Source organism: Paecilomyces variotii (assembly GCF_004022145.1).
Source record: "Paecilomyces variotii strain CBS 101075 chromosome Unknown C8Q69scaffold_1, whole genome shotgun sequence".
Lineage (NCBI taxonomy): Eukaryota > Fungi > Ascomycota > Eurotiomycetes > Eurotiales > Thermoascaceae > Paecilomyces > Paecilomyces variotii.
The window spans coordinates 1671179-1682819 of NW_021167140.1; the positions used below are offsets into that span (position 1 = coordinate 1671179).

The window sequence follows — 11641 nt, forward strand, 5'->3', positions numbered from 1 at the left end:
TAATGATGATATTGAATAGATAGTACTGTTCTCAACTTCTCAAGTGAAGAAGACGGTTTCACGTGCGTCTGGGGAGCTTGAGCCTTGAGCTAAGTAAGTAAGCTTTCCCCGCCAAAGACCGACGATCTGCCCAGACATCCAGTTACCAGGTCAAAGAGATCAACAAGATCATCGAGATCATCAGGCCTTTAAGCTATCTCAGGAGACGTTGTCTTTTGTGACCGATCTCACCCCTCCTGGTGTAACTCAAGTCATCGTCTGTTGCTTCTCTACAGTCAACGACGTGCTGCGGGAAGCTCTGCCTTGTCAGATTTGAAGGACATCCACCACGATGGCGTCCTTGATTCCTCTTGCTGAGATTCCAACCATTTCTCTCCTATACAGGCTCAAGCATCTGGTTCCTGCATCATCTACTACGGCCACACCATCTCAGGCCTTTAATGACACCATCAGCTTAATCCGTCACGATATCACGAAGCTGCAGGTGGATTGCATTGTCAATGCCGCCAATGAATCCCTTCTCGGTGGCGGAGGAGTGGATGGCGCTATCCACCGCGCTGCAGGTCCCGAGTTGCTTCGCGAGTGTCGGACACTGAACGGCTGCGCGACGGGCGATGCGAAGATCACGAGTGCCTACCGTCTTCCTTGCAAGAAAGTCATTCATGCGGTCGGCCCGATTTATCAGTATGAAAAGAGCAAGGGAGGTAACAGACACGAGATTCTGCTCCGTAACTGCTACCGTCGTAGCTTGGAGTTGGCTGTGGAGAGTGGGATGAAGAGCATCGCCTTCTCAGCATTGAGTACCGGTGTCTACGGATACCCCAGTGAAGAAGCAGCGCTTGCAGCCGTCGACGAGGTCCGCAGTTTCTTGCAAGAATCGGACAACCTCGAGAAACTGGATCGTGTTGTTTTCTGCTGCTTTCTGGAGAAAGACGAACGGGCCTACGAAAGAGTGATACCGTATGTCTTCCATATTAATAAGGTGCACCTGACCATGAACTAACAACTCTGCAGTCGTCTCTTCCCTCCGACTAGTCAGGACCTGTCTCCTTCCTCGAAGCAGTCGGAATCTCAGCCACAAGCACAGGGTGAGTCTTCGCCATCTTCTGAGACGCTTGCTGCCCAGCTCCCAGACCCGCCCACCGAGGAGCCTACACTGGACGGACAGCCGGAGGCTAAGAAGCAGAAGGTTGACTTGGATGATCCAATCCATCGCGTTATTGTCAGAGATGATGAGAAAAGTGAGGACGATTGGGAGGAGGTTGACAAAGCGGATGGTGGACCGGTGGAAAGGTTGGACGATGAACCAGTCGAGGTCGGCCAGGCTTCATCTGTTGCGGACGTACAGAGCGTTCAGTCAAGCGGGATTATAGACCTTGATGAATCACAACACTCTGTACAAAGCATCCTGGACAAGGACTGGTAATTTATTTGCCCTACTTCCCAGCAGTTTCACGCAGCGAGATGATGACATGCTGTACCTTTCGACTTCCTGATGGTTGGTTGGCTAGGCGTTATCTGGTTTGAGCGATGGTACCTATTTAACACGATGGCGTCCCCCTTGGCAAACCGCCTTTCTTTTATTTGCTTCAATTAGCTCTAGATATTAAATGGACGATTAATATCTTTCTCTGTTGATTGTAATTCGAATATTGCGCATTACTCTCCCTCCAATCTATAGCAAACTCCTACTTTTCCAGTTCGGCGCTCAAAGTTCTATTTTCTATCTTAGCGTTGCCGATAAAAGGACCAAAGTGAGTCAAAGCCCCACGCACATAAAGGATAGTGTCAATGACCAGACCTCCCGGACTTATTCCACACGCAGGAAGTTGAATTATTGTGAACATTGAATTCAACCTCGCCTCAACATCAGTTTAAGTGGCTGGGAGACGCAGATTGGCCCTTGTGAACGTGGTGGCGGCTTTTAGATGTCCGGCGTGAGGTATACACTGAAGACACCCTAAGATCGTCTCCGCCAAATATGCTAATCAGAATGTACCAGATATAATCAATAAATCACTTATATCAAACATCAAACATCAAAAGGGGACACCACAATGTCCTTCCAAATCCGCCCCGCCACAGAAGCAGACATACCCGAAGTCCACGCTATAAACACTCACTATGTCACCAACACCGTGGCGACATTTCTTCAGAACCCTGCACCTTTATCATCCATGTTCTTCAAGTTCAGAGACTTCACAGACCGCGGATTGCCCTTCCTGGTTGCTGTGGATGATGTCAAGAGCACAGGAGATACTTCCGAACGGCAACAGACCGTGATCGGGTACACGTATCTCTCCCCTTTCAGGGGCGCAATGCTCTCATATGCTCCTACTGTAGAGCTCTCGCTCTTCGTGCATAAGGATTATACTTCTCGAGGTGTGGGTAGCGCGCTGCTTTCGGCGCTCTTGGAGAAACTTCAAGGTGGCATGGTGAAGCACCTTGCGCGCGAACATGCTGGTGATCTCGAATATGAGGTTCTTGCCCCTGATGGTGGAGTACCGGTTCGTAATGTGATCGCTTGTATGGCGTTGGACGCAGTGAATGGTAAGGAAGGTGGTGAGGGGCTACGGAAGTGGTATGAGAAAAGGGGATTTGTGGAAAGAGGAAGGTTGAAAAGTGTTGGATGTAAAAAGGGAAGATGGTAAGTTCAGAAATTTCAAAAGCTTCTTCTTACGTTGTTTTATTATGGTGATGTTGAGAATGTATTATCCTACTGACTGGTTATACTGGGACAGGATTGATACGGTATATCTTCAATATATTGTTCCAAACTAAGCTATATCTAAGAATTATGATCAATTTGAGCGACCCTGACAGCGCAGCACATGCGGATTAATGGACTAATTTGTCGTACCTTCTATGTTGTCTCTTTCTTACCCACCCATTTACATTGATACAATCTGGTGTAATCTCATTCAGAGCAGACAGGAAATGACGTCTTTCAAATCTCTGAAAGGCGCTGCATCAGGACCCATACTCTGAAGCGTCTGTTCCAACCATTTCGCTGCTTTCTTGTCGACAAGTTCCCATATTTCTTTCCTGTCAGATGCTTTCTCTTCCAAGAATGTCCTGACCAGCAATGTGGCCAGGAGTCTGGATATGGTATTATCGAAAAAAGGATCTTCGTGGTTTCCAAGTCCATACTTCTCAGAAGCAGCATTCAGCTCTTCCTCGAGCTTAGGCTCAACCTTTGCATGGTCTATACCGAGTATCTGAAGGAGTTGAGTGGTCCAGTCCCAGGATCCTTCGAATGCCTGCAGGCCAATGATCTGATGGACTTTGTCCGTGTCTCCAGGGGCTGAAGGCGCCGATGGCGAGACATCACAAGAGCGTACAACACATCGGGGCCTTGCAGTCCTATAAGCGGTCTGTGGCACAATTCCTCTCCCTGAGCGATCTGAATGTTCAGTCAGATTGGTATCTGTCAAGTTCTCATGAGAAGGGAATGAGGATCGCGGGGTACCATGAAGTAGTGCGCCCACGGGGAACAGTGACTGACCAGAAGGGGATAAAGGGTTGTTTGTGTTTAGATTGGGTGGAGAAGCGAAGGGGCTTCTTGATAGATTCGAGGAACCAAAAAAGGAAACACCTTGGCTTGGAGGGAATCTTGTTGCGGGAGAGGGTTGTGATGTTTGAGGAGAGCCACCGAACAAAGACGAAATGCGAGGTGACGGAGACTGAGAAGTAGAACCGAAGAAGCCACCTGAATTGGATGGGCAACCAAACTGGGGAGCTCCATGATTGTTAGGTAAGGTCGATGATCCAGAGAAGAGCGTTGTTCTTGGAATTGAGGCACAACGGACCAGAGGAGTGCCAGAAGAACTTGAAGCAGGAATAGGGGTTTTACCATTATTTCCAAATGAACAGAAATCCGCCCGACCATGCGGAGGAACGTAAGTGCCTCTTGCGAGAGGACGGAGAGTCGCCTGTTGTGCCATTTGCACATGTTGCTGTCCTGTTTTGCAAATGAGTTCAGTGGGATTGTTCGTCCTATATTGGCCATTCGCAATGTTATAAGCTGAAACTTACCTTGAGGAATCCCACCTCCACGGCCTCCATGAAGAAAGCGTCCTGAGCCTCCACCGCGTGTTCCAAAAGCAGTTGACGCATTAGCATGCTCTGTCGAAGAAATTTGGCATTGCGAGACTGGCGTATTCATGGAGTTATCATTCTGCAGAGCCACGAAAGAACACCATCGTCCGGCTATCTGGAACTTCGTTCCCAGACGGACACATTCGCGAGCGACGATATTCTCCCACTTGCTGTCACACATGTCCTTCACCAAATTCCCATCTGCGGTTTTGGCATTGAGCAGCCAGCCACGTCCTTCTTCCAATTCCAACACTGCTCTCTTAGCAGCCAGTTGGTGGACAGTCTCTCCGATCCCGGCGTCCTGTATGGGGATTCTCAATGACAAAGACCCATGTTTCGAAGTTCCCCGAAAAATGAGGTCCTTGGGGGTCTTGCCTGCTGTTTCTGGCGAAAATATGATATAGATATTCGACCTGATGAAAGGGAACAACGAAGGGACCTTCCCGGGAGCTTGGAGTATATTCGGCACTGGAATAGTAGGAAGGTCCTTGAAACGGTCTGTGACGGGTATTTTGCCGTTTCCCGTCTTCAATTCTGGTTCTTGATAAGAATTGTCGAAAAGGGATATCGGCTCGGTGGTTTTCTTCATCGCTTTCTCGCCCTTCGAGTGTTCATTTGTAGATTCCGTGGACTCGACCATGGGGATTGTATTTGCTGCATCGACCATCTCGAAGTCATCATCACTGTCGACGGCAGCATACTCAACTTCGAGTGACAAGTCGTTGATGTGAGGAGACAAGGCTCCCTTGAGCATGCGGATAACCTTTTTATCAAGCTCTTCGTCCTCGAGAACAAACTGAGAAAAACCGTTTCCTGCACGTGCAATGCCCTCGACTAGGGAAGATGATGCACCGCTTCCGATTCCAAGAGAGAAAAAGCGAACAGTGTTCTCTTTAGATGCCTCATTGATGAGAGAAAAGAGACTATTCTGCTCCCAGATGTCGCCGTCGGTCAGGAGAAGTACCTCTAACTCCCTGTCCTTGAATCGGTTTTTCAGCGTCGCATCTACAGCTTGGTACATCTCTGTGCCTCCCATGTTACTTGCGATTGTGTTCACGTAGTCGAGAGCTGCCTCCAGGCAAGCAGCATCGACATCCTTGCTGCGTTGCCACATGAAAGAATACGAACTGCCGAATGAGCAGATATTGAACATGACGCCAACGGGCAAGGACTTCAAGAAGACCCTCAACGCAGACTGCAGGGTAGGTATGTTTGAAGCCATGCTACCGCTTCTGTCGATGACGAAGACTATCTCCGGAGTGTTGTCCGGGAGACCGAACTTGGGCACAAGAGATGTCATCAGTGCTCTTTGGTTGGGAATAGATGGATGCGTCTCCAGAAAGGCCACAGGTTGATCCTGACCTTCTGCATTGACGACCATGACGAAGTCTCTTTCTAAAAGGACCTGGCCTTTACGGAGAGACAAGGTAGCTGACGCCTGGTGTGGCTCGAAGACAGAATCCGGGCTGCGAGAGGTCCGGCCTAGACTTATGGCCAGTGGATGGCTCGTGGATTGAAGCCCTCGGATCACAGATCCCTTTTCCATCATCACGTCCACAGTGATCGTAAGTCCACCACGCTGAACTAGACCAGACCAAGTGCTCGATTGGGCACCCTGATCGTCTCGGACATTTCCGTATCGAGGAGCAATGACACTGGGAATGGTGAACCGGACACCATTAGTCTGTCCATCCTGTCGAAGCTCTCCTACGTAAGTGATGGCCACTACCACTTTGCTGTCGGCGGGGATATTGCCGAGCTTTGTCCGGAAGACATCGGAGGCGTCAGTCATCTGCTCAAGCAAACCGGCAGTCTGGCCTGATTCAACGGCTTGATTGTATTCAGCACTGGCTTGCTGTCTCTCTTTCACCAGGCCATGAAGAACTCGGTCTCCGACGTGACAGCTGAAAGCTACCACGCTGACACCATCATACAGGGGAAACATGTACGAAACGTTCTCGATAGCTTCATGTTTCGATGGATTGATAAAGGTCTGCGTCAGAGTAGTCCTGCAAGTGGAAGACAAGATAGTGGAATGGACATTGAGGTCCACCTGAGGAAGATATTCCAGGCCACGCGAGGACAGGTATGCACATCCGCAAAGAGAGCGGCCATAGATAGAACCAGACATGACTGCTAATTTGGAAAGGCAGGAGAAAAACAGAGTTGTTTGAGTATAAGCCGTTTGAAGGAGATAACCCGAGAGAAATAAGCGAAAGTACAGTAGTTGACTCGAGTCTTTGAAAAGGAGATAGTCGTGCTTGGGCGTAGCAAGAAGACTTCTTGTATATTGTCTTTGTTATTGTTTGCAAAGATTCTTCTGTCAAAAAGTATTTCGAATAGATGGAGTAGATAATAGATGGTAGATGAAGATGTGAGGAATGATGCATCAGAGTTGTATTCTGAGATTTATTTTATAGTCTTCAGAAGTGGTACAATAACTTGAGGCTTGTGGTACGATAGGCAGCCATCGGAAGACACCCGCCCGTTATGGTAAAATCCAGCACGGAAGCCTTGGTATCAACCAACGCGATCATTAATTGATTTATACTTCATTCGCGAGGAATAATAATAATAATCATACATGGCTGATCAACTGGACTAGGGCACAGCCTTCTTCGGGAAAGTAGCTGAATTTAGCCTTCAAGGACATCCTCGCCAAAAGATGGGAGTATACGAAATGTGATCCGATGAGGTCAACCCAAGGCTTATTCAAGGTTAGTGGACTGTTCGTGAATCCGTTGAATAAAAAAGCCTAGTAGATTGCATCGCGGAACTTCTTGATGGAAGTGACCAAATCGGTGATTAAGTATTTTTCTTCCTTTTGGCCGACAGGATTGGTGCCTGAGGGCCGACACTGAATGTGATTTTCACATCACATCTACTCAACAGGACAAAAACATCGTCATTTGACACAGAACAGTACAAGTATCCAGTTGGGAAAAGCATGTCTCTCTTTTGGGCCCCGGCAGCGTTGCGATCTCCGGGTCCATGCAACGCATCCATGGGCGAACGAGATCGGATCTTGCTTCAGGATTAGTTAGTACTTAGGTATCGGAGCTAAGATAGGACCACATAGTCAGAGGAAGGACGTGGAGCTGTTGTGGGCTCAATTGAGCGAAGGAATATTGCAGTTCTCACGGCTTCCAGTATGACATACTTGCAACGCTGAGAGGAGATCTCTGAATACGATGATGGTCTGGAGAATGCCCAATCCAGCGAGTGGCGGCGGCAGCAAATAATACCGCCAAGAGATTCAGCTGACTCCAGACGCAACTCAACATCCTCAATCTTGACAATGCGAAGAGACTGGTGCTCTGGTCCATCTAATCGTCGTATACCAGAATATATACTGCGTGGGTGACGGCTATTAGAGATCGGTCGTAACCAACAAACGACGTCGCATTCGCGAGTAAAAAAAGAAAAGAAAAGGAAAGGAAACGAAATGGAAATACAACAATGGATAAAGCCTGTATTCGCCATCTCTCAATCAATATACACGTCGGAAGCAAGTGATATAAGAGATAAGAATCAGCGGCGACTATCCCAATGCCATATTTCATCAGGCCATTTGTCCAGTCCCAGATTCCGGCGGATACGCATTTGGAGATTATACATCGATATATTACCCGTGTCAACAACATCAAATTCTTCAGCACAACTAAAACCTGAAAAGTCCGACCCAGCTTCAAAGAAGAACTGTTTCATCCATTTCCTGGTATCCTTGAGTGGGCATATTAAAGGAGTCTTCATACCCGAAGACAACCCTTGTGAGATAAATTCTGGGAATGTTATCGGCACGAATTTATGAAAGGTGTCCACATATAAATTCCGGCCGAGTACTTGAAGATCTGAAACGATTATAACTTTTGCCAAAGGATGCTTGTTGAACTTGCAAATATGTCTGACGAATCCAAGTCCACTTCCATGGAACAGAATTTCATTATAGTAGTGTTCATTACCAATATGGTCTTTATATTGGATGGATCTGAGCTTTTCCATCAAGTCAAGTTTGCCGAGGAATGCGATAGTGAGGCAAGGACAAATATCAACTTGGCCAGCCAGTAGCATGCAATCGAATTGTCCATAAAGTTGTAGAGTACCAGGATATGTCTTTGGAAAATGGTATAACCGTGGACTATGCCATGCAGAACGAGGGTGGAGGTTCCAGCATTCATCACAATATCTCCAACGTTTATTTTGAATCTGGCGGAGTAGCTTTATTCTAGGCCGTTTTTCGATCTCGACATTAGGGCATAACGTTGGCCGCTTTTCGCGTTGAAGAAGCTGAGGCAGGCTTATTCCTCGAGCATTAAGAAACGAGAGGAAACAAGCGTATAAGTGTTTACAACTCAGAGACAAGCATATTTGGTCCGGCGCCGAAAGAAAAATAAAGATGATATGGATATTCTCTGACGGAATTTCTGTGATGAACGTTGAGTACTGTCGTCCGAATACGGATTTGGTTATAAAGCGCCGTACCCTCCTCATATTGGAAATGTTGAGGGATAGTCGATGCAAAGAAGATGTCTAATAGAATACGTAGTACTCGCTTATTAGGCAGATACGGGAGGTTTCCGACAGATCTTAAGTCATTTCTGCCTGGTCTTAAGGTTTTGCAAGAAAATTGGGTAGCTAAGCCTGCCTTTCTAGGCTATGAGCTAGCGTTTCATTCTATACGCCGAATAATGCAGAGTGGTTAAGACTTCATTCGCAGGGACTGTAATAACATATTTAGACCCTTTTTATAATCTGTTCGGAGAGAATGACATGAAAATGTTAGTTAAGTGTTTGCTTAGATAGAATGATTGTTGACGCAATATCATAATCACCACTGCCATCATCACCATCTAACGTAGAGAGACTACTTTCGACTTTTTCACCGTTCTCGACTCCTGACCGTGCCACAAGATATTTTCAGGTCTCTGGAGACTAGTTTTCCGAATACGCTAGATGCGTTCTCGTCCTGAAAACGTTGGAATGATGGAAAGGCACATCCGAGTATCGGGATACCTACGAGAAGATTGGCATAGCAGGGGCGAGTGTTCGGATCAACGGATTCTTCAACGAGGCCCTGCAGTCAAATAATTGCACCGATTGTAGGATTTCCATCCGAGTAGTGGAATCGATGCAGAGTTCGTTGCAGAGGTCACCAGTACGTCGCCCACTTGCTCTTCCCTCTAACGACTTCTATAAAGTTCTCTGCGATAATTTGATCCGTTCGCTGCGACGGATGCAGCTCATCAAACCACAAGTAAGAGTCAGGACTTGGCATCCTCGTACAATCTGTGCCGTTGATGTTGCAATGATTAATGTAGCCGGTGACATTGGCTGGTGCAGAACCGTTCAAATATGCAGTCGGGTTGTTATAAATGTCAGAGATCTGTGATCGTGCGTTAGCTACCCTTCACTTTGCTTGCGCAAGTCCAAGAAAAAGGAAAAAACAGCGACTTACTAGTCCGTACATATCCATCACGGCAAAATGTGCCCCGGGATATCTTCTCGCGACAAGAAGCTCAAAAGGTGTCCGGTACTTGTACACTTCGTTTACTAGGATGACTTGCTCCCACATCCGGTAGCTAATCTCAGTTCTGTTATCCGGCTTGTCTGGCCAATATTGATTATCTCTTTTTTCTGGCGTGGCGTATAACGGCGTGAGCTGTAGAGGAGCAAGATTCATCAGAACGAAGTATCTAGCGCCGTTGGCATAGATCAGGTCAAATGCACTGTATACGCATTCGATGTAATCAGAAATTGTCTTATTTGCGACCTGCGAGTCGGAGAGGAAGGCATCAACTCCTAGATCATTGGTGCCGATCCACATTGAGTATACAGTCTCCTGGGCAGGAATGTCAAGGAACTTCTGGCCAGGTTGTGTGACATATTTGCTATCCGCAATGTAGGCGGGTACTTCGTACTCTAGGACTGAAGGAAATGGCGCTTTTATTGTTGAGAATGTCCGCGGTGTTATCAAATTAGAGCAGACGGCACCAGCGACAGCGTAGTCGTATAGGTTCACGCCCGCGTAATCTGCGACAAACCGCGGCCATATGTAGCCACCAGATGCTGTATCGTTATTCTGTAATTTGTCAATTGTCAAAACACATACCATTTCACTGGTCGTTCATGGAATCAAGGAACTAAATCATGAGCTGATCAAAAGAAGATTTTTGCTTACAATTGGGTCGACCCAGCCCACTGGTGGTGCGGAGCCATTATGACTAGCAAAGTAATCCAGTCGAGATTCATCTGTATAGCTGTCTCCAAAGGCGACAAGGCTCTTGAATGACTTCAAATTCCAAGCAGTGCTTGGAAGAGCGGCAGTGGCAGCTACCCAGCTAGATAGAACCCAAGAGATATAATGAATTTGATGCATTGTGACGATACAGTAACTGGAGTCTGAAATAAAGGATAAACTGAATCGAGCTCCATATTCGTGGGCATATATATATATATATATATATACGCAATAACAACTTCCCGTAAAACCCGACGCACTCCAATGTTCCACTCCAATACGTGGGGAAGATTCTTCCTTGGAATCCTGTAGAAGATGGAGATTATGTGCTCAGCTTACCTGTAGACAGCAAGAAGTACAGATTTGATCATGTGGGAGACTGGACGAAATGCGGGGACTCCGCATTAATCTGAGAATTCAGGATAAAGACCGGATAAATGTGAACTCGGACTACGCAACTCCAGAGAGCATATTCTTTTTTTTTTTTTTTTTTCTTTTTGTATTGCGCACAAAGATGCCGATTTCTTCGTTCCAGCGGTCATGGAAACATTTGGATGGCAAGGAGGTCGGTTCCGTTAGAGCCCCTGCAAGACTGCAAATATACACGACAGTGCCCCTGAGGCTTCATTTCATGGTCATTTGCTGGGATAGTGCCAAGCACTTCAGAGGAATCTCGGGGAGGTCTTCCGGCAAATTGTATTTGATGCCTAATTTCCCGGCCGAGGTTATGTGTTTACTTTATTTCTTTTAAAACCCCATGACTTGGATAAAAGAAATGGGGATTCATACTCGCGCCATTATCATTTTCATAGGTATTCAGGGACTTTTAGCCTGCTGCTATCTAACTCGCCGGAGTATGAAATCAGGAGCAATGAATTTGCTGTTGCAAGTTCCACCTTACCCTAGAGAGATGCAGTCGGAAAATTGGCCGCTCCTCATTAGAAATCTGTTGCAAGTTAACCCGAGGTACTTTATAATACTGCAGAAATGTATTCGCGGATACCTTCGTAGGAATAATGGCAGCAATTCTTCAATATATTACGTAGGACAGTATCCAGGAGTGTGATGCGTATCGTTTCTAGGAGTAAATGTACAATTCACCACATTAGCTTGTCCCACAGGCAGTAGCGACCAAATTGAATGCTCATCGATTAGGACAAAACTATGTAGCAGACGCCATTCCTAGTTAATATACCATGTGATAAATTCTGATGATTTTTGCTTGATACTGCACTTGCGAGGGACTAGTCTATCTCTCAAGGTTCGCCGTGTAGCCTTATAATCACAATCCACTGGGCGGTTGAA

At 46.7% G+C, this 11641-nt stretch overlaps 4 protein-coding genes across 4 annotated transcripts; 2 read left to right on the forward strand and 2 right to left on the reverse strand.

The window, feature by feature from the left end:
- Positions 1 to 32: 32 nt before the first annotated feature.
- Positions 33 to 1700, forward strand: C8Q69DRAFT_425998 (LRP16 family protein). The gene is made up of 2 exons (XM_028628431.1): positions 33 to 960; positions 1015 to 1700. Exons 1-2 carry the CDS (start codon positions 332 to 334, stop codon positions 1424 to 1426), a joined length of 1041 nt encoding a protein of 346 aa, XP_028489028.1. The 5' UTR covers positions 33 to 331; the 3' UTR covers positions 1427 to 1700.
- Positions 1561 to 2864, forward strand: C8Q69DRAFT_23041 (putative GNAT family N-acetyltransferase). Its single transcript, XM_028626399.1, has 4 exons — positions 1561 to 1754; positions 1826 to 1942; positions 2003 to 2647; positions 2742 to 2864. Exons 3-4 carry the CDS (start codon positions 2058 to 2060, stop codon positions 2779 to 2781), a joined length of 630 nt encoding a protein of 209 aa, XP_028489029.1. The 5' UTR covers positions 1561 to 1754; positions 1826 to 1942; positions 2003 to 2057; the 3' UTR covers positions 2782 to 2864.
- On the reverse strand, positions 2787 to 6527 carry C8Q69DRAFT_23110 (von Willebrand domain-containing protein). The gene is made up of 4 exons (XM_028626408.1): positions 4036 to 6527; positions 3854 to 3961; positions 3470 to 3739; positions 2787 to 3403 (listed from the first exon to the last, which is right to left on the reverse strand). The coding sequence occupies exons 1-4, from the start codon at positions 6227 to 6229 to the stop codon at positions 2922 to 2924; spliced, it is 3054 nt and encodes a 1017-aa protein (XP_028489030.1). The 5' UTR covers positions 6230 to 6527; the 3' UTR covers positions 2787 to 2921.
- Positions 6528 to 9247: 2720 nt separating this feature from the next.
- Positions 9248 to 10474, reverse strand: C8Q69DRAFT_440485 (GDSL lipase/acylhydrolase family protein; the record flags this gene model as incomplete). Its single annotated transcript, XM_028628656.1, has 3 exons — positions 9248 to 9481; positions 9554 to 10177; positions 10277 to 10474. 3 exons carry the CDS (start codon positions 10472 to 10474, stop codon positions 9248 to 9250), a joined length of 1056 nt encoding a protein of 351 aa, XP_028489031.1.
- Positions 10475 to 11641: the final 1167 nt, after the last annotated feature.

Excerpts from the sequence above, each read along its gene's own strand:
- C8Q69DRAFT_425998 (XM_028628431.1), top strand. The coding sequence starts at position 332 with ATGGCGTCCTTGATTCCTCTTGCTGAGATTCCAACCATTTCTCTCCTA. Across the intron at positions 961-1,014 it reads GCCTACGAAAGAGTGATACC|TCGTCTCTTCCCTCCGACTA; the intron begins GTATGTCTTCCA and ends ACAACTCTGCAG.
- C8Q69DRAFT_23041 (XM_028626399.1), top strand. The coding sequence starts at position 2,058 with ATGTCCTTCCAAATCCGCCCCGCCACAGAAGCAGACATACCCGAAGTC. Across the intron at positions 2,648-2,741 it reads GGATGTAAAAAGGGAAGATG|GATTGATACGGTATATCTTC; the intron begins GTAAGTTCAGAA and ends ATACTGGGACAG.
- C8Q69DRAFT_23110 (XM_028626408.1), bottom strand. The coding sequence starts at position 6,229 with ATGTCTGGTTCTATCTATGGCCGCTCTCTTTGCGGATGTGCATACCTG. Across the intron at positions 3,962-4,035 it reads TGGAGGTGGGATTCCTCAAG|GACAGCAACATGTGCAAATG; the intron begins GTAAGTTTCAGC and ends TTTGCAAAACAG. Across the intron at positions 3,740-3,853 it reads CTGTTCATTTGGAAATAATG|CTCCCCAGTTTGGTTGCCCA; the intron begins GTAAAACCCCTA and ends ACAATCATGGAG.